At 37.4% G+C, this 22,517-nt stretch overlaps 1 protein-coding gene and 1 long non-coding RNA gene across 9 annotated transcripts in view; both read left to right on the top strand.

Annotated features, from left to right (window-relative positions):
* The window catches only part of scramb1 (phospholipid scramblase 1), a 101,953-nt gene extending 96,088 nt beyond the window's left edge, over window positions 1–5,865 (top strand). For 7 of the 8 annotated variants that reach the window (XM_087360465.1, XM_022085258.2, XM_022085257.2 and 4 more), the window contains 2 exons: window positions 825–921; window positions 5,319–5,865. In XM_087360465.1, the coding sequence (XP_087216591.1) occupies window positions 825–884 (60 nt within the window). In that variant the 3' untranslated portion in view covers window positions 885–921; window positions 5,319–5,865. The remainder of the gene's footprint in view (window positions 1–824; window positions 922–5,318) is intronic. The other variant, XM_022085259.2, reaches the window with a different exon arrangement.
* Window positions 5,866–11,956: 6,091 nt separating this feature from the next.
* LOC147874861 (uncharacterized) lies at window positions 11,957–15,538 on the top strand. The gene is made up of 3 exons (XR_015538377.1): window positions 11,957–13,197; window positions 13,616–13,888; window positions 14,174–15,538. It is a non-coding gene; the product is annotated as an uncharacterized LOC147874861 (long non-coding RNA).
* Window positions 15,539–22,517: the final 6,979 nt, after the last annotated feature.

Genomic DNA, 22,517 nt, shown 5'->3' with positions numbered 1-22,517 from the left:
ATATAGTCACCGCAGTGAACCCACTAGTTTCGTGCATTTTGCGGTATCATCTATGAATTAATACAATACTGATACGGTATGTTTATGTAGTTTATTTAGACAACTGGTGTGTGTATGTGCGTGCGTATGTACTATGTATACTTAGAATACACTGCAGTGTTACAGCAAACCCATTCATTTATATTGACTTTCTTTATTGAATGGTTTGTGATATAAAAACTGAAAGGGAAAATATACTTTCATTTAAGAGACCTGTTGCAAAAATTTGTATTGTTAATTTATATATTTATTTTACTTATTTCACACTCCAGTCATTTCATACTTTTTACAAATGTATTTTAGGCCTTTACAGTAAATTAAAGAGGGATATAATATATTTTGTTCTATGTACATGAAGTTACATCCTTATAGAATGTGCGATGTGTACGTTGATTCTTTAAAGATGTGTGATAATGTTGATTATAACTTTATATGTTGGATTTGTCCGATGTCCACGTATTAGATTTATATATTTAATATTTTGGCATGTCTGTACCCGTCTTCATATTTTTGGTTGTCACTGTATTGACTTCTGTGGTGGTAAACGAGTTAAGTTAGTATTCATAGAATCAGGGTTTAATTCAAACCACTTTCACAGATATAGAAAGATGCAGTAAAAGATACTACTTATGAAATGAGATCTATTAATCTATTAACGTAAATATGGGACTGGAGTGAACTTTGGAAGTGTCCCGTATAACAAATATACGTCAGGCAGAATGTCCATTGTGATTGAGGAACGGTGTTTGTGTCTTGTCATTTATGTGTTATTCAATTTGAAATAGGATGTGATGTTCTTTGAGAAACAAGGCAACAGAGAGTCTGATCGTCCTGGAATGTTTTGAGCAACAGCTCATTATTTTATGACTTTGGTATAGTGAGGTAAGCATTTCGAAATGTTGCTCCTCAGAGGTTGCAGGCTTGAAACTAACTGCATTTGCAAATGGGATACAAAGCATGTTGGGGAGCATGATATGTTTATGTGTGTCATAGTTACGATACAAAGTACCGGCACTATCCTGCATACAGTAAAACCTCGATACGGTAACTTCTTTCGCTGTCTAATGGTCTCTTTTAGGGAAGAACGAAGCGTGTTGGTAAGTGTCGTGGGCGGTTTTGCGCGTTACATATCGATAAACTCCCGTGACTTACGTAGACCATCTGTTGTGGAACGTAGGAGATTATGTTAGCCAGTGGATGGGGGGGGACAAAAAATGCATACAGAGTTTTGGTATGGGAATTTGTTACAAAGCAACTATTAGATAAAACCAAGAATAGCTAGGAAGATAACATTAAGCTGCATTACAGATAAATAAATTATGAGGATGAAAAATGGATTGAGCTGACTTAGTATTGTATTAAATGGCAGATTCTGATGTTAGTGATGTTGAACCTTTATGCTGTCTTACTGTAAGTTAGATATAGTTCATTCTTAGTACGTCCTCAGATTGCGAACTGAGCTGACGGCCTCCATATATGGAGGGTAGATATGACAAATTAATAAACAGCTAACTTTTGCATCTGAGTTAAACTCAGCTTATATGTTGGGTAATATTAGCCGTGACAGGAGTGAAGACACTGTCTTCTAAGCCATTCTTTTCTTTAAATTGACGTTAATTGTGTAGAGGTTTTACTGTGTTCGCTACTGCATGAGTAGCAATCACATTATGAGCTTTACAGTGTCCTAACTGACCCTCTCCTCCTTCCAGCCTTTTCATATTGGTATTTTAGTACAATGTTTCTGAAATGTGACACATTTGAGTAAATTTCGATAGTGTACAGGAGCACCGATGGAGTCTGTTCAGTATTTATGTATGTATGCAGAGGACAACTGTTTATTATCATGCCATTACTTTGATTAAGATACCATTGTTTTATTAACTTTATTTTGTTTTGTGGAATTATTCTTATTTTTTACAACATGTTTTAGGATACTTCTGAGTTTGTCGTAAAACTGGGATTGCTCATAGTATGAGTTTCAGAGTATGCCATAATATTTAGTTTAATTGTCTAAAGCTTAACTCAAAACCACAAGTCTGAATTTATCAGGCTAATATTAAAAAATAAGGATAATTGTTTTAAGCGTTCTGTTTCTAACCTTATTTCGCGTCTAAAATAATTAGCAGAGCTGTCTCTCTAATTCAGAAAAATATATACCAGTTGTCATGTCACTTGCATTAGAAACATTAATTTTTAAATAATCATCTATTCTCCATGGCTGTGTCCAGCTTAAAATTTTTAATATTTAATTTTTTAAAATTTTATTTTGGCGAAGAATTAATTTTTATGTTATAATTATAACTGTTATGTTATATAATTCATTTTGAAGAATTGTCGTGGAGAAGTATGAAAATGACTTAAGTCAGTAGTTCATCTTTGGTCATTGTTCTTTGCACTGCTTTGACTTATCTGTTGTTTTATAGCATATGCATGTGTTAAGTTTACTTATTTATTTTTGGGTTAACTGTTGGTGAGTGAGAGGTGAAGCCTTCCAGTAAGGGACTTGTTCTTCTTCTTCTTCTGAAGTACTACAGTCCGTAGTGGACCCTGGCTTCCGGTACAATTTTTCTTTTGTTCATGACAGTCCTTAGCAAAGTAAACACCTGTCTGGTTGGGATTTCACCTGTACTGTCTTATCAATATAATATTGTTTTTATGGGGTTGCGTTGTCAACCCAATGCCCAACCCCCCAGCCTGGAGGACCAGGGCATCTCTCTCAGTCTGTAATCTCACTCTCGACTTGTCCGGCTCGAGAGACCCTACCAGTAGCTATTCTACCACTGGCATAGCTCTTGAGATCATTGCAACTCAGAAGCCCCACTGACACAACAAGGTGAAGACACTACCGGGTGGAATTGAAGGACTTTGTTTGTGAAAATGTGCCGGTTGGTCAGGCCTAACACACTGCAGGAGTAAAAATCTAGAGGCATATTCTGCATTCTCATTGTAATCTCTACTTTATGGTGCTGTCATGTATAGAATCTTTTAACCACACCAACAGGATTTATATTAGTAGGTCTCAGTGTAACGTAATGGCTTCAGTTCTGTTTTATGACTACCCGTGAAAGAGGTTGCCATCGCAATTCCCCAAAGTAACAGTCAACACTTTTCATTTTGTCAATGACTTATGATATATTGAAATTCTGTGACCCAGTTTTCTACATCGCTCCATCTCAGTGTTACCTACATGTATATTCGTTGAACCAAAATGATCAGCAATATTTAGTAAGTCGTATTTCACAGTAGCATTAAGTAAGATGGTTCAGGGAACCTACAACTGTATTTTATGCTCGTTAGTGTTAATGTGATTTTGGAGATGTCTGTATATTTATGCGACTGTTTCACATGTATAAAAATGTTTTCGCACTCAGTAGGTTTATGTGTAGCAAATCAGCAGACATTTGAATATGAATAAAGTCTAGTTGTAGGCACGTACCACTGAAAATGGATCACCATTTTAAATAGTCAGTATCATCACAGCAAGAGTTGCACGATGGATGTTGCTTTTTCTTTTTCTAAGAGAATCCAAATATTAAACTAAGAAATCATTCGGTTTTGTCTGTAATCGTTATACCTTTTCTACTTAAACGTAACCACAAATATAAAATAATGGTGAAACTGTTGTCCTTTCCTTGAGTGGAGGTTCCACTTGTGTTTAAAGTGCTGTAACATTTTAACGTATGTCTTTAGGTGGCGACTGACTTGTAACATTTACTCGTAATGTAACATTCGCGGCGAGCATGTTACATTACACCACAACTGGTGAGGCGCATCGAATGCTCGTTTTGAACGCTCGGCTCGACTGTGCTCGTGTGTGCTCCATTCATTTCATTCAACATGTCGGACATGGAGGTTGCGTTATCTTTGTTCCATTTAATACGCTACTCTTATTTAAATAACTCGTGAATGCTCGTTACGACGCCGCTCGACTGACTGACTGACTTGTAATGTAACTCTCAAAGGGATTTGCGAAAAAACCGACAACACGATGGAGCGCCCACGAGCGTGAGCGGCTCGCATCGAGCGGCTCCGTTCGCTGTCTTCACTTGTGTAATGCTCGATTTGTAACGCGTTACAATACAGGCAAATGTTACAAGTCAGTTGCCACCTTTTAGTTTCGTTATAGGGTACATAATACTTTTAGATGTTTAATGTAATGTATAATTTACACTTTTTTCCCTTTACAGCATGTCCTAATGAATTTACTAACATGGTGGCTTTGGAAATATGTTTTTATATTTAGCGATAAAATAATATGCATTAGCTTCGAGGGTTCTTTACGCGTAATAAATATTTAAGTGAAGGGATGTGTGTTAATGGCTGTGATTAAATAACATGGAACTTGTCTGAAAATGCTATGGGAGTAAATTATTAATACATCATTGTGGCAAATGTATCCAATTACGGCATTATTGAACTTCTCGGTATCTGCTTTCTTTGCAAATTTTTAATGACATCTGGACTCTGCTACCCCTGGTGGCTGACAGAGGAGATGCACAGCTTCAAACCATTGCCCCCCATCTTTTCTACCACTAAATAACCTGAGCAGTTGAAACAGTGATGTTAACTGTGTTGTCTGTGTGTCGCAGCTTATACGTGATCCAGCTGGTTCTGTATAACTGTAACCTGCTGCTAAACCATTAACCATGGAGCTAAAATCTGTGTGACAGCTCCATAATACAGGTTTTTAAATCCGCTATTCCCATATTATTATTATTATTAAGTGTTCTGTCTTACGACAGGTCCATTGCTCTGCCCAAAAAGAGCTCTCCAGTTGTCCCTATTCTCGGCTTCTCGCTGTAATTCCTGGAACGTCATCTTCTTTCCTTGTTTAAGGTCGTCGGTTAGCTGTGTCCGTCTTCTTCCCAGTCCTCGCTTTCCTTCAACCTGGCCTTCGATGATATCACTCAGTAACCCATTCCTTCTCATAATATATCCCAGATTCCCATATGACGAAGGCTAAACTAAGAACCAATCATTCCTCATCAGGGGTAGCAGAGTATAGCTTATAGGTGTCCCAGTAAGGAACTGGTTTTCTTCAACGCTGCAGAGGCGGGTGGAAGTCGGGAAGACCAAGTAGACAATAACCGGATGGTTTAACCATAACAGATTTGTGAATTTTTGTTTCATTTTTTATGATATGACTTTGGTACTCGTTAAAGAAACTCTAAAATCACTAGGGATCATGTTTTTTGACTAAAACCCTTTGTGTTGAGTACCAAAGGTATAATATCTAGAGAAACATTGTTCTAATGCTGTCTTTTTTCTTATTTCCACAGGACTACATGTTCTTTGAAAAGTCACAAAATAGAGAAAGAGATGGTATCGGAATGTTCTAATATAAACGGACAGTGCGCTGTGTAAGTTTAGTAACGCTGAATACCACAACATCTGCATGGGACAAAGTTTTCCTGTACTACACACAGGTGTTATATGTTAAAAATTAATGCAGCTGATTCCTATTTTATCTGATTGTAAAGTCATCAAAGGAGTATTTTCTTTCACTGTGTTTGAGCATCATAGTGTGATTATAATAACAGGAATAAAATATTTCCTTGTCTCTCTTGACAAAGGAAGAAGTATTAACATTACAAGTTCACGCAGTTTAATTCCACGCTTCTGATTTATTAACACAGATTACATTATTACATTGTTTAATATAGTCAGTTACGTATTTAGATGAAGCTGATATTGTTAAATTATAAAAATATTAAATTATGATTGAAACACGCACTGAGATTGTTAATACGTTTAAAACATGCTCTCAGATGTGTGAATTGAAATTATATATTAAATTATTATTATTAAAATATTCTCTGATCATAATAGATTTATTCAGAAGTAATACTAATTACTGATTAACCTTTCGTGATTGAATATTTTGTCATTTGACGGTAGTCGTGTTTATTTTAATGAAGAATTGCAAAAATTGCCTTGCACACGTGACGTAAGAAATGAATTAAAATTCCCCATATAAAATGAACTTGTTGTTAAAAGCACTTCCCTAATATGGGACTAGTGTCATTACAGGCTTGAATGACATACTTAACATTAATTGCTTTTAGTATTAAAATCAAAGGCCAGGCTTTCTGGTACATTTGTTAAAAGTGTAGACGACAGCCCTCCGTCTGTTGCTACAAAGAACGCGGCAGTCTTTTCTGTCGTGTTTCAGATTTTGATTTGCTATCGAGCCATGCTTACTTATTGCTTGTCAGAGATTATTATCTCTTGTGTAGTTTTGCTGCGGACACGAGCAACCAGCTCCCATATCCGCAGTCCGTCGCGGAAGGGCAACCATTTTGTTGTCATGCCTGTATGCCATAACATAATGCATTTTTTTGTTTATGTCCAACATTTGGGGCTTCATCTGACTCGGGAGATCTATCCTGTTTATTTATATAGTCCCAGTCACTGTCAAATGGAAACCAGTCTTCGCTAATCGCTGCTCCAGGTTGCAAAATTCATGAAATCTATTAGCGTAAGTTCCATTACTGTTCTTGTGACGAAGGACACGCCTGGGAGTCGTATCAGTGCCGCAGTAGAATCTGTAGTATGGCGTGGGAGGATCAGCTGGTTTGCATATCTTGGAACTCTACACACGTCTGTATATTGAACCGCATCGTGAATTTCTTCTACCCTAGTCTGAATAGCAGCAGGACTTTGACGACTCACATGAACTATCTAAAGTATTTTATAAATTTGATGTCTGATAAACCAATCTTCAGAAAAATAGTCTTTGATTCTGGTTTTGGATTTACGCGTTGAGAAAGACACCTAGAAATTCTTTGAACTCTGTCAGTATAATAGCAGTCCAGGTCACCCAGATGATAGTTTTCATAAAACATTTATGATAGTAGGTAGTCGGAGAAGAGCGTCGTAAAGATCGTAACGGGGAAGAAGGTTGCTTAACCACTAGAGGCTTGGCACAGATTGCGGTTTCTTTTGAAAAGTCTTGAGTCGGAGTTGCCATTACCTTTTCCACTATCACCTCTATGGACATTTGCTACATTCACATCATCAGTATTATATTTGTATTCGCTTTTTGAAACAGTAAAAAATCCTCATTACTGCCACTGAATTCATCCAAATAGTTCAGTTCAAAATGGTCAGTACTCACTTTCATCTTCGTAGCGACCATATTGTCACTGTCTCGTGTACTTATCGTTGGTTTTTATTTTATTTCACTGTACAAATAGCAGGCAATTTTTGTGTGAGATTGAAATATGTATGTTTTCTTAGAAGCTTTTGTTTTTCCAATCATAAATATGTAATCTCTTCAGTCATGGCCTGGCTTGGTAGGTGTTGTCTACTTTGTCAGTTGTGATGAAAGAATTTTGGAAGTGTATTGAACATGTGGATGAGATTTCAGGTTCTAATGGCAGCAACTAGGAAGATGACCGTCTTCCGTATTGTTACGTTGCCTAGTATGTTGGAAATTTACTGACATGGCTGTTTTGCCAATGCTATTGTAAAAATGGTGTAAATCCTTAAAGTTAAGAAATGAAAAAGTATTAAAAAAAAAGTGCTCAAAATGCAGGTTTATTGACTTTTTAAAAGTCTGTACAGATATAATTGTAAAACATTTAGACAAAACTGGGAGCTGGGGGGGGGGCAGATCAGTCAGTATAGTGACTGACTATGGACTGGATGATTGGGGGTTTGATCCTTGACAAGGGTAGCCTTGCATCCGGACTGGGTCTGGGGTCCACCCAGCGTCCTGCTGAGTGGGTTCCGGGGTCCTTACCAGGGGGGTAAAGCGTGGCCGGGGTGAGACGCCGACCACTCACCCTTATCTAGCGCCGAGGTTAAGATCGAGTAGGAGCCGTACCTCCTCTCTCGCCAAGCGCCCACATGATATATAGTGGGGCAGCTTTACTTTTGATTTTTCTATATAAAACCATAAAGCTGAAGTGTTTGCTTTTCAGTAATGTAATATGAAATATAGGACCTGAAGCAGCTATCACGCTACAGTTGTAATTCGTGGACGTCTGCCCCTATAACCTGTTACCAGTAGTATCGTGGGTTTTGTATTTATTGTAAGTGGCAGTTTATTGAATACAAAACTTGCTTTACATATACGTAGATTATGGATTATTATTAAGTGTTCTGTCTTACGACAGGTCCATTGCTCTGCCCAAAAAGAGCTCTCCAGTTGTCCCTATTCTCGGCTTCTCGCTTTAATTCCTGGAACGTCATCTTCTTTCCTTGTTTAAGGTCGTCGGTTAGCTGTATCAATCTTCTTCCCAGTCCTCGCTTTCCTTCAACCTGGCCTTCGATGATATCACTCAGTAATCCATTCCTTCTCATAATATGTCCCAGCCAGTTAGCTTTCCTTCGTGTAATCGCCTGCAGAATGCTTCTTTGCTCGTTGACTCTCCTCAATACTTCTTCGTTGGTCACTCGATCCGTCCACCTGATCTTCTCTATTCTTCTCCAACACCACATTTCAAAACTCTCCAGGTATTTCTGTTCCTTCTAAAGCTTAAACATTTTCAGCAGAGATGAAATCATCTACAGAATAGAAGGAGTGAGTAAAGAGGTAATCTTTCAATGCAGGCTTGAATACCTTTATATCATAATTTAGACTTTTAATTGTTGGTGGAAGATTATTAAACAACTTGATACCTGTATATTACACTCCTTTCTGATATTTAGTAAAGTTAGCATTTGGCACATATAGATCATGTTTACGTCTTGTATTTAAATTATGTACATCTGTATTTCTTTTAAATTTATCCATGTTTTCCACCACAGATGATAGCAAGCAGAGTATAAATTCACTTGCAAGTGGAAGTATATTAAATTTACGAAATAATTTTCTACAAGATACCCTGCTTTTGACACCGGCCATTATTCTAATTATTTTCTTTTGCGTGTAAAAAAACTTTATTACTGTCTGTTGAATTTCACGTGAACTTACTATTTAGCAAATGCCAGATTTAGCGAGTTTGTCTTAATGGGAATGGCGTAAATTGAAATTTGATTTTTAAGTTAGGTGTTTGTTTCAGATACGAAATAGGATACAACACGTAATCACGTAGACATTTGTGAATTGAAGATATGTTAATGTTTGTTGTTTTACTTGGATTGTTTTGTGTTCAGTTAAAGAAAGGAGAGTGTCACTCATTTCTACGAGCATTACTGTAATTTTATTTTATTCTTAATAACTGATGTGGTTATTTAGTGATGCTCTCTGAACTGGAGTTGTTGCATGACTGATTGGCAAGAGAAGATGACCATAAGTTGTGAGGAGGTAATCATAACCTGTGAGAAATGCCTTGGAAGCTGAGGAAAACTTTGACATTATTTGGTATTCTAGCCAAGCTTAGAAAATGAGTGTTACAGAGCAACTACTACCTAACGTAAACTATTTGTCATCTAGATTACTATTGTAGAACACATTTCTACTATATGGAGCACTTGTAATAAAACAGGAATTATTTCTGAGTCTTGTTAATTTGGATTGTAAAATTTTCAAGTATGTGTGAAGTATTTAAATGATATTAAGTATTATACAAGGACAAGTGAAGTTTCATAATCTCAAGTTCCGTGAAAAGGTGGAACATCATTACAGATGGTATTTTTTTTTGAACGGGGTAGCTTAGTAAAATATATGGACCTTTTGTAATATGTACCTCCATGTAAGTTGAGGTTATGTATTGAAGTTAAATATAAATATTACGCCGTTTCTTAGCGTCTGATGACCATCGAGTCTCCAGTACTTCACAACCATTGCAGTAGAAACGTAAAAGTCTTTTCTTTTCGTCGTGTTGCAGAAATTAAACTGAAGATTCATAGGAAATGTCAAAGTTCCTTCATCGTTGTTCAGGGCTACAGTTTGTTACACACGTCGTCATTGACGTGCATCTACGCGTTTCATACGAGAAAATAAAGTAAAGTTACTTTAATGTCAGACTTCTTTTTATTCTTCTTCCTTTTGGATCATCTGCCTCTTCCGATAAGCTGCGTGACACTGTTTATTTCTTTCGTATGGCAAATGCATTGGTACCCCTGTTTGCCTATTACGTAATATCACTGGATGACGTCATGAAATGACTCTGCTTGTCTAGTATTTTTGCTCAAGCTGATAGAATAGGAAGTCACTCACGTCCTGAATATATTTATAATGGTGAAACAAATGAAGTAAGTTCGAAACGCAAATTGTGACGTTGACTTGTAGTTCGAAAATGAAGTTCATTTGCGATTATCCGACCCATACCGGGCAGAAGGACGGTTTGATAATCGAAAATGTCGTAAGACTAATAAAAATACTCGCTTTATAATTCATTTTACGATAATGTTAAATTAGGAAGAAACTACAACTTGGAATCAAATAAAAATATTTCTTTAAATAAATAAGTAATGTTTACATCGGATAAAACAAAATTTTTAAATGGTAATTTTTTTAAAAAAATAATGTAAATTCGTAGGGTATATGGTATAAGTATAGTAGTAATATATAGAATATATACATATATATATATATATACTGTATATATAGTATGTGGGTGTATATACTCAGAGTGATTGATAGATATATATGTGGAAGGACAAACAGCTGCCGGGGTTAGCGTCGAGCGTTCCCATCATAGGAGCTGTAATTTGATGTTTCGAAGACTGCCTGGTTCAATGCCAGGACTTGACAGCTGCAGGTTTGGTGTGGTGTTTTCTGCTGGGTGAGTCGCAGAGTGTTCTTCCATAGACCACCACCACCAAGGTTTGCGAGTTAGGCTTAAGGTGACTTCATCCTGATGAAGAGAAAACGTCTGTAAGCTTCAATATGTAAAGAAATTGCATATCAATTTAAAATTAAATTGTTAAAAAGCTCTCTCAGTCTGGAGTTAGAACAATTTCCTGGCTTGCTTAGACTTCCTCCCTAAAGCCGTTCAAAATATAATAATAATAATAATAAATATAATATGAAAAAATGAGGCTATGACAGAGAGAGACAGAAAAAAGAGCCCACGTTTGTACAGCAGAAAAATGGCAAAAGTTAAGAAAAGCTTACGTGCACTGAGAAAAAAATTCTTCCATTAGCTAATAAAAAGGTAAGGGGAAAAAATATGACGAGCGCAATGGACTTTGAAAAATTTCTTCGATAGACACCAAATGAGGTAAGCCTTGCCAACAAACAAACAACCAACCAAAATCACCATCATCTGCAGGATTTACGCACGAAGTAAAAAAGTTCCTCCACGCAACTCAAACACCAAATGCCGAACTTAGAAAATGTATTCGACATGACCATCCTAGGATTCCCCACAGATTTTCTAGGATCCCCACCAAGGATTTCCAACAGAATTCCCCACGATCCCAACGCAGGATTCCAGCAGTATCCCTACCGAGTATTCTCCCAGGACCCCCGATATTCCCCTGGATTCACCACATAATATTACCCACGATCCCCATATTATCCCACATAGGATCCACAAACAGATTCCCCAACCAGGATTCAAAACGCGGGGCCGCTACCCCCGCGCCCTACCCCCGCGCCCTACCCCCCGCGCCCTACCCCCCGCGCCCTAACCCCCGCGCCCTACCCCCCGCGCCCTAACCCCCGCGCCCTACCCCCCGCGCCCTACCCCCCGCGCCCTACCCCCCGCGCCCTACCCCCGCGCCCTACCCCCGCGCCCTACCCCCGCGCCCTACCCCCGCGCCCTACCCCCGCGCCCTACCCCCGCGCCCTACCCCCGCGCCCTGCCCCCGCGCCCTGCCCCCGCGCCCTGCCCCCGCGCCCTGCCCCCGCGCCCTGCCCCCGCGCCCTGCCCCCGCGCCCTGCCCCCGCGCCCTGCCCCCGCGCCCTGCCCCCGCGCCCTGCCCCCGCGCCCTGCCCCCGCGCCCTGCCCCCGCGCCCTGCCCCCGCGCCCTGCCCCCGCGCCCTGCCCCCGCGCCCTGCCCCCGCGCCCTGCCCCCGCGCCCTGCCCCCGCGCCCTAACCCCGGGAGGTGGAATCCCAGGCCGTTCCTTGAGCGAGCAGAGGCGCGGACCCGGCTCCGGACAATGGCCCGGGCGCCGGGCGCCTAGTGGCGGGTTCCAACGAACCGCCCGAGTCGGACGAGTCCAACTCGTTGGCTTTGCGCTCGCACGCTACGGAAAACAGGCCGTTGTGGGCGAGGCAGGTCGTCCAAGTCTTTCGACTAACCAACCTGGCAACAGATCTTGTCTACGGGATACAGCAAGAGCTTAATAAGATTAGGTCTAATGAAAGGACCACTCGAAATTAGAAAATTGTACCAGCAGCGAAGGCGCGGTAATTGATATCGAATAATTCCGAAAGGGGGGCTCAACCCCAGCGGCCGAGTGGTCTTAGGAACTTAAAACAAACCTCTTAAAGCAGATAATAACCTCTTGCGCCCTCTTTGCGGGGTGGCGCTTGAGGTGGGTCCCCATGTTCCCGCACAGAGGACGCTGCCGTTTTTTGAGCTTTTTTTAATTCTCTGTCCCTTAGTTATCTCTGCCGACGAGTTTTTCATCTTTGGCTTTCCCTGCGTGCTCCGCGAAACTTGTCAGGTCACCTGATCCGAGGTTTCTTCCGGACAAGTCGACTTTCCCTTTGCGGTTGTATGTCTCCTGCTCCGATACAGCGCGTATGTGTTCAGTCTTTACGTAAGTCGGCCATTTTGTTAATTACGTCTCAGCTTGTGTTTGTGTTGACGATGGTAATTTGGTCGTGTGAAGCTTTAGCCATTTGGTGTTTTTTGTAAAAATTTGGCTGGTTTTTATGGTGGTGACGCTGCGAATATTTTGATGGCGTGTTGACTGCTCGACCAGTAATCGCAATTATCCAGTTTCTGATTTTTATTCTGACAGTTTGTACGTTTAATTAAGTACTCAAGTGTTCTTTTGACCCAGTCTGAGGTTGATACGAGGGCTTCAGATGTGTTCAATTGGGCTTGTTATGGGACGGTTTGATACTACGCGTCAGTGTTTGTTAGTGTCGAAGGTAATTAGAACGCTGGTTAAGTGAGGCAAATTAATGATGTTGTTGTTATATGGAAACTGTTAGTTTTTTTTTTAAGAGTTTCCGACATCCGGACCATCACCACAACCCCCGAACCTGTGGGGCGGAGTTAACCTAATCTCGTCTTCATTGGCGAGATTTGTTGTAAAGTTTCAGTGTTGTGATTTGGTTGTGAAATCCGTACCTTGGTCTGGAACAGTGAGTAAACAAGATAAGATTATTTTGCAAATATGAAATTTATTTTATTTTTTTAAATAAACTGTAAATATGACAAAGTAAGATATGCAGGAAGTTTATCTACTGTATTATGAAATAATAAGTTCTTAATTGGACTGTGTCTGTTACATTTTAACTTGTTTTAAAATTACTAAGTCTGGGAAGTTTTTCTGTACGGTAGTATGAAGATTATTTCTCAACCCACGTGTGGCCCAAATACGTGTTGTAATACTTTTCATTCTGTTTTTTGATGGAAATTGTTAGCAGCGATCAGAAAATAAGATTTGTGATTTTTGTCAGTATTTGACTGTAACTGTTACTGTAAACAAGACATTACAACATTAGGCTATGAAATTTTCTTCTCTGTGTGAGTCTTACGTAATTTTCCATCTTCCTCCAGGGGCATTGATTTATGGATATCACCGATGCATGGACTCGAATTAAAACTTCTTATTATGTTAAATGATTGCATCGCCATTTACCAAGACACAAGCTGTTTCTCATTACTTGTGCAGTTTTGCGGAAACATCCAGACAGAAACCATTGTCTTTACATAGATTTCAGATAGATACCTGCTGTTAACACATGTAGTTTCATGTTACATGTCTTCAGAGAACCGAAATTAATATCAGGTTTACCATTTTCTACTGAAATGTGCAATTTCTTGCTTGAGGTAAGTTGCATACCTAACACTTGTGTGTTGTGAATACAGGGTGTTTAAAGAAAAGTAGATATATAATGCATCCAGATGAACGCGTAAGTAAGGTTCATTCGCTGTCAGTACATTGAAATAAATTATATGTGTATTCAGTACTTTGATGATATGTTTGTGATATGAGCACTGTTTTATATTTTATCTTTGTTTCTATGTTATACAATTTTATATGAAATGATGCAAATAATATTCGTATATGATACACATCTGTCACATTGCAATTAGATCTTATCGACATTTCAGAGGTCCTTTCTGCCATCACGTGAAGTAAGATTCAATGGAATATCATCAGATTGCACGGTACAACATCCCAGAAGACAGCCATCTTGGGATTTGTGTGTGGTACTCATGTTGATACTTAAAAAGAAATTATGTCATATGAAATTCATATCTGTTGTTTGAAAAAATTTTCAGTCTGTAGTGCACATTACTCCATCCTTACTCCTTGTGACTTTGCTGTTATTATAAAGACGTCTCCTAACATTTGGTTCTTCAGGAGACTTTATAATGAATTCGTAAGACTTGGCTCCTGTTTATCGATGTACTATTTAGCAAATGCCAGATTTAGTGAGTTTGTCTTAATGGGAATGACGTAAATTGAAATTTGATTTTTAAGTTAGGTGTTTGTTTCAGATACGAAATTGAATACAACACGTAATCACGTAGACATTTGTGAATTGAAGATATGTTAATGTTTGTTGTTTTACTTGGATTGTTTTGTGTTCAGTTAAAGAAAGGAGAGTGTCCTCATTTCTACGAGCATTACTGTAATTTTATTTTATTCTTAATAAGTGATGTGGTTATTTAGTGATGCTCTCTGAACTGGAGTTGTTGCATGACTGATTGGCAAGAGAAGATGACCATAAGTTGTTAAGAGGTAATCATAACCTGTGAGAAATGCCTTGGAAGCTGAGGAAAACTTTGACATTATTTGGTATTCTAGTCAAGCTTAGAAAATGAGGGTTACAGAGCAACTACTACCTAAAGTAAAGTATTTGTCATCTAGATTAATATTGTAGAACACATTTCTACTATATGGAGCACTGTTGCAATGAAACAGCAATTATTTCTGAGTTTTGTTAATTTGGATTGTAAAATTTTCTAGTATGTGTGAAGTATTTAAATGATATTAAGTATTATACAAGGACAAGTGAAGTTTCATAATCTCAAGTTCCGTGAAAAGGTGGAACATCATTACAGATGGTATTTTTTTTTGAACGGGGTAGCTTAGTAAAATATATGGACCTTTTGTAATATGTACCTCCATGTAAGTTGAGGTTATGTATTGAAGTTAAATATAAATATTACGCCGTTTCTTAGCGTCTGATGACCATCGAGTCTCCAGTACCTCACAGCCATTGCAGTAGAAACGTAAAAGTCATTCGGCAAAAAAGTGTAACAAGTGTACCTGGGGAACGTCGTGTTTACTCGGCATTATTGTTACCTATAAAACATTTCATTACCTAACCTTACATTACATTCAGCTACCACAGACCCATCTTAAGCGTAACTAATTCAAGTTAAATAAGCAATGTCTTAATCAAACTTATCTCAATTGTAAAGCATGTATAAAGGAAATATTTAGAATAAAGCCAATATATAAACTTCCTTTCCTTATAGACGTATTTACGTCAAATTCTCCGGAACCGTGGTTCCACTGACAACTTTTTGAAAAATGTATCCCTGAATTAAAATGAAGATATAAAAATGATTATAATGACTATGCAGAGAGAAAAGTTTAAAGCTCCAGACTCTGGTCGTCTTTACCCCCTAATAAGGGCTGTGTTGGCGTGTGATTACGTTTGGACTCATTCTGGATCGTAGGATTAAAAACACGGCCGTGGGTTTTAAAGTACGACAAAGTTATCACTGGCCACAAAATATACACTTTAACTTCGTATAATATAGGGTTACCATTTAAGACGTAATAATTTTGTGATTCAGTGGTACTCCATTTTGTGTCCGTTATTTGTGAAATTAGCTACAGAGGCGTACCTTAAGCCGAGTATGTAGTTGTTCTCGGTGGCTCACTTAAGACACGATATACGCTTAGACTTGCGACCTCATGACTTTACAGAGTAAGATGTTATCCAGACCTTGACTGCTTACAGGCTATTTGTTTAAATTTGTAATGTATTTGTTAGGCAAACCGCTGTATGACATTTGTAGTGTGACAATGTACTCGTCACCATGAGAACATGAAATGTAACTTTATCTGTGATCAATAACGTGGGTAGTTGTCTGATAAAAAGTATCTGTGCTTAATATTTATCTTTGCCTTTCCCATAATGCACCTCGAAACTTGGCAAGCTGACAGATCAGAGGTTTCCTTCGAGAAGATTATATTCACCAAGGGAGTTTCAGTGTACCTCTGGTTGAGTACGGACTTCCGGAATCCTGAGGTAAGTCGGGCACCTTTTGTGCTCTTTCGTTATTGCAATTGGTTACTATTGTGGTTAGTTGCGGTTATTTCATAGCCTTGAAGCTTTGTTTATCTGTTTTTTAGACTTCTAGGCTTCATTTCAAACAAGTCGCCTTTTAATTTTTCAAATTCTTTGCGGAAGTTGGTGCATCTGCTTCAGTTACTGTTGAAGATTTAATATTTTTTTTTAATACTTCGTAGTAATATGGATGCCTTTATGCGATTTTCCACCATGTTTGATGGTCGAACAAAATACACGGTGCCTTACCCTCCGCCTCCGACTTCAGAAACGTTTATTATTGTTTACTTTGTTGAATTATTATTTTGAAAATTTCTGCGTTAATGAATTTATATTCTTTAGTCGTCGGTGGTATTTATATTTTACCATTACTTGAGGTACACAATTTATTAATAGTAAAGGCTGATTTAAAGACTACGATATGTATTTTCTGAAGCTTTAACTACGACTGAGTTAAATTTATTCCTACTCGGGCTACTAGTCGTGTTTTGTGGTTTAATTGACATTTAGCTAGATGAAACGGCACATAACCCAATAACAAATGATTGGATTTGAGTTTGTCATATTGGGTATCTAATGGGTCTCCTTTATTTTGCGTGTTATGTTTTTTAAATTTTTATCTGTCGTTGATTTTATGAATGTTGGTTTTCTCTTAAAGGCCCTATTAAGTATAATTTATGATTTGAAATGCAATGACATTTGAGTTTTATAGGGGGCGGTCAAAATCTGGATCGTGATTTTGTAGGATGATTTCTTGATGGTTGCATAAGTTTCGGAGAAAACTATGGCTTCTGTCTGCGTGGTAGAGAGTGTCGTATGTGCAAAATATGTTTGACTTTCACGTAAATACAGTTATAATTTGACGGGTATGAAATTACGTAAAATTTTGTTTATACGCAAGTTAACCTTTTGTTTACGAACAATTGTGTTCATTCATAGACAAGGTGGTCAGATATTTGCTTATGAGAAACGTGTCTACTGAATTTTAAAAAAAAATCTTTTCTATGGTAATTACGTGAGTTTGAAATTTTGTCAGAAGTTTATTTCTCCAGATTATAGATTATGAATTTGAAGTTAACTCGGTGTGGGGGAGGGGATACAGGGTATCCCAAACTGCCTGCATTTAATGCTCATTACATTGTTCTGAAAAAAATTCTCATGACTTTGAAATCTTGGCCATTGGTCACGAACATAGAAGCATGATTCAAGAGCATCACACGATCTCCATAAATACAGATCCGTCCAGCAAGGCGATTTGTTTTGATAAACTGAGGCAAATCTCCCATCCAAACAGCTGACGGGAATGTAGAATGTCCACAGGGTGTTACTGAGTTTATGCTATCGGTTCAGAACACTGCACTACTGTGCAATTGGACTGACGAGCCGGATACTGGTCCATGCAGCATACCTGCTCTGCTCTGCGAAATCGATCTTGGTATACAAATTATGGAAATAAATGTGGAGTATTCTGTTTGATACAGCGCTGACTGACCGGAGATCAAGGGTCATGGGGGTCGAAATTACAAATGCACACAGAATTTAGTGAAGAATTGGTCTGAAGACGCCAAAAATTATAGCAGATTGTTACCACTATTTTCCTCGTTTTTTCCGTGTCCCGTGTTCGTTTCTTGGCCCGAAAATTGTCTGTGTTAAAGTAATCTCGAGGTAAATGCTGGAAGTATGCGATAGAATTTTGAATTTATTTTTGTTGTTGTTGAAGCATCTGTTTTACAGAGTGTTAAGCAGTAATTTAAATTAAAATTAAGAACAACTAAATCTTGTTTCGAGAGATGAAACAATAACAAGGATCGATGTCAAAGTAAACCTGTCAAATGCTGGGCAAAATTTGTTTGTAAATATCAGTTGATTTATGTACAATTTTTAAGTAATTCCATTTTGTAACTGCTTTGCAAATTATATCCGTGTTCTGATAATAAATGGAGATTGAAAATTGAAAGTGAAGGACAGTTTTACAGTTCCTGTGTGAAATGAAGTAATTAGTCTTGTGAGGAAATTAACTAGACTTCGGAGCTGCTATGGAGATGATAATTAAGTCTCGGTTCATATTTACACACACACACACACACGCATGTAAACAAAAGATTTCTTCCGCTGCGTTGTAAACGTGTGAAAGGCGTGTTTATATTATGTTCATCACGTATAGTCACTCATTCAATGTTTTTATGCCTAAATTCCTAGTTATTTATTACTGTTAATGAAATCCTAACAATCGAGGCATCACATTAATGGATCGTCAATATTGTGCGAGACGTCCGGGCATGTCGTTAGTGTTGTAACGATCTCAATCCTGAACTTGATGTTCGCTAATTTACACTTAAAAAATGAAAGAGGACTTTGTTGTGATGTTCAATGGTCTGAGCGAGTGTTAACGAATTTTATTACACTTAGGTGTTACATAAATACTCAGAATTAAGTCTCACCGACATGATTACACAGCACACAACAATAATTTTACTAATTTTTGTCGTATTTACACAATTTATTTTGAGATTTGTATCAAAGTAGGCACAGTTTGATATTATTGTTGTAATCTATAAATATGCAAAGTACATAGTAAGTATTTGAATTTACAGAATTATTTATTTACTATTAAATTATGAAGTTAGACTCGAATTTTGCATTTAATTAAAATTTTTCTCTTATTATAACTATCCTTTGTCAGACTTCAGTTTCGACGTTTACTAAGATTTAGAACGATCACAAGACTAAAACATATTTTTTGTGTAGACGGAACAGTATTTAATATAATTATGACATTGAGCAAAGGGATTAGGCTAGTATGATGTATTTTGAAAGGATTAAGGAGTGATTTGCGTATTCATACGTAGTAAATAATGAAGTGTCATGAATTGTACAATTCACGTACGATTTATAGCGTAGAGAATGTGTGAAGACGTAATATTACGTCGTTGCTTAAGAGTTTCATGTGAAGCTTAACCGTTGTTTTGTAGGAACGGTTTATTTAAAAATTGATCACGTTTTGTCACTTATGGGACCGGATGTTAAATCTTTATTGGTCGCGAAGTACGTGGTAGTGGCTGTTAGTTTAAAAGATTACAATTGTTTATTTATATGTGTGAGAGTTAAGGTCGATAAATTGTCGAAGCAAAGAGGCAGATGGTTGGAATCTCGGCTGGTTCAGTGGGAATATCATATTCAGAAATTGTTTCGAATATAAACTTGTTCAATTTTTGTCAGTCCAATAATAATAAAATATTATTATTAAATATTAAAATATTATTACAATTAACATTTAAATATTTAAAATATATAAAAATTTAAAATATATTAAAATATATAAAATATATTCGAATATAAAAGTTAGAAACAATATCGAATGTCTGTGGGGACAGATTAATTCAAGGTAGACTACTTTTTCGATGATGTTTTTTAATAATCTTTTACTGAAAACTTTCGTCGAACATTGCTTGAATCTAATTTTACGTACGTAAATTTGTGGTGTTTTGTCAACATTTGCAGCCAAAATTTTAGCATATGGCGCGAACTTTTTTGCCGTTGGATAAAGTGCCGGAATATGGAAATAGCTAATTGTCGATGTTTAGTCCTGGTTTCAAGATAAAATTCTGTTGAATTTTCTTTTTCGCTGCTGTTATGGTTGGAAATACCTAGGACTAATTTAATTTTTCCCATGAAGGTATAAATACATGAAACAGATTATCTTAGGACTCGCAGTAGACATGCCTGCCCCCTGCTTTTTACGTTGTCAGGCAACCATAGGTTTTTCTTATTGGGTAAGTCGATCGGTTTTACCATATGCCGTTCGACGAGTGTAAGTAATATTTTCTTTAATAGAGTTTCGTTTTAATAAAGATAGAAATAATTCACTTTGTTTCGGAGTCTGACTGATTCTCGCAACATTCTGCACTTTACCAACGTAACAAATTCAAATTATCTGATTTGTATAAAGAAAGGCATCCTTTGGGCTGTTGGGGGGGGGGGGGGGTTCATTTTATAGAAATATTGGCACCAAATTTAATTACTTTTCACCCGCCAAGGCGCAACGAGAGAGCGGCCCACCTTTATCTGCACAGTAATTGCTTTGTTCATGACGTCTTTTAACTCCAGTGTTTTGTTAAAATTGTCAAAATTGATTCCTTTGTGGACACTGATCACTTCTCGTTGGGTGTAACAGAGATTTTGTTATGCTTTCCGTTGCCTTGATGAGGTTCGAACACTGGATCGTCTATCGTGACAAAAGTATTTCGTGATTTTCCTCAGCGTCATTTGTTTTACATGCAATTTGAAATTATCGCGGCAGTAAAGATGTGAGTGATGGTATTCCGAGTGGTAACGAAGATTGGACGTTTAGGTAGATACCAACATTGCAATGCTTACATTTTCAGTTGCGTGAGGTAGTATTTGTTTCGTGAGAGCTTCAAATGTTCTAATGTGATAAGACAATCTTGTATAACTGGACGTATGAATCTTTGAAAGAAGTTGAAAGAAATGATAGGTTCTCTTTCGAAACGTCAGCTGGGATGATTGATGGTAAAGTGTTAGCATGTAAGTGAAGACGTCACGAAACGTTTATATTACAATTAAGTTCATGATTGGTTTGGATTGCATTCGTCAATATGTATGTAGTAATGTTATACCGAATGCAAGATTGTGAATATTTTGACGTTCGAGAGAGAAAAAAGAAATTGAGGGTGTCAGTCTGGGTCGTATTTATGTTCGATCTGACAGCATTGTAAGACACTGCATCTACTCTTTGGTCTAACGAGGTATCTTCTTGCTTCTGAACTTTGAGACGAGATATAATAATGAAAATGACATCTCCACATACAAATTGGTGTATTTTTAAATATATTTTGTTCTCAAAATTGTTGTTTCATTAAGTGTGGCGTCATATTTGAAAGTTTAAACACAACTAGTAAGGCTTAATTGGTGTGTGTGTGTGTGTGTGTGTGTGTGTTATGCCAGGTTAATCGAAAACACGTCGTAGTATATTTGGGTTGAATTTTGATATTTTATTGTTTTGGAACTTACAACTCTACGAGATGTTTATCGAAAATGCCAAGCAATTGAACATGTTTTACTGTTCCAAATTACGATGTTGATCTCTACCTGTTATTTTTTCCAAACGTATAAAACTGATTTTATTTGGGCGTGTCACGGAATTGAGGTTTCCAACTCGGTGAACGTGTCAGCGTTGAGTATATTTAAAACGGAAGCAAACCGATTTATACTCGCTGCTAAATAAATTTTTGCGTAGAAGGTCAAGGGAGATTTTAATGTTGAACGATGGAGAAGCTAATTTCTGTGAGTAAAGGAGGGGTCTCATACAGAATTATAACACGACGTTTCGAGAGTAGATCTGTCTCCGTCATCAGGTACAATAAGAGGGACATTTAGAAGGAGATAGGTTCCGTTATTGGACGATAGACGCTGGAAAACTTTGTCAAATCTATTACGATACGCACTGGTTTAAATATTGTTGGTACGATGCATTCGATGAAAAGTAGCTTAAAATTGTAGACTTGTGTGATCCTAAACTGTGAATAAAGTAACATAACAGGTCTATAAATGTGTATAATGAAAGGATATTTTTTTATTTTTATTAAACTTAAAATCCATAATAATTATGTCGTGATGCAAAGTATACTTGGGAAATATTTACAATGGATTTGCGATTGTTTCGAAGTTCGGACAGAAAAATAGTTTCACAGCAAAGGTCACAACACGAGGGTGACAAAATATAGTCTGATTTGAGTATTAACCTTTATCTAAAGTACTTGGAAAACTTATGTGAAGCAGGTTGTTGGTCCCATACGAAACTTGGTTGAAGAATTGGGTTTTCATTAAAAATTGTTACAACGAGGGTGAAATTTATTAATTTGAAAATATGCGTTACACAAATATTTTGTGATTAGTACAAATTTTACTACGGAAATTAAATTTCGTGTTAATGTTCAGATGTTGTGTTACATAAACCAAAATAACAGATTAAAAATATTAAATGCAACTTTGAATTGTCTTTCTAGATTCTAAGAACAGATAAACAAACGGTCTTAAAGGATCATTTGTAGTACATGTAATATCAATAATGTCAAGTAAATGACGTACTCTCAATGATGTAACTTATCAGAGCTAATAATATTTCC

This window comes from Zootermopsis nevadensis, unplaced genomic scaffold (genome assembly GCF_977971745.1).
Source record: "Zootermopsis nevadensis isolate Lab colony 2312 unplaced genomic scaffold, Znev_1.0 Znev_ptg000003l, whole genome shotgun sequence".
In the NCBI taxonomy this organism is placed as follows: domain Eukaryota; kingdom Metazoa; phylum Arthropoda; class Insecta; order Blattodea; family Termopsidae; genus Zootermopsis; species Zootermopsis nevadensis.
The sequence above is the reverse complement of the archived record's forward strand: the minus strand, read 5'-3'. Positions and strand labels throughout refer to the sequence as shown.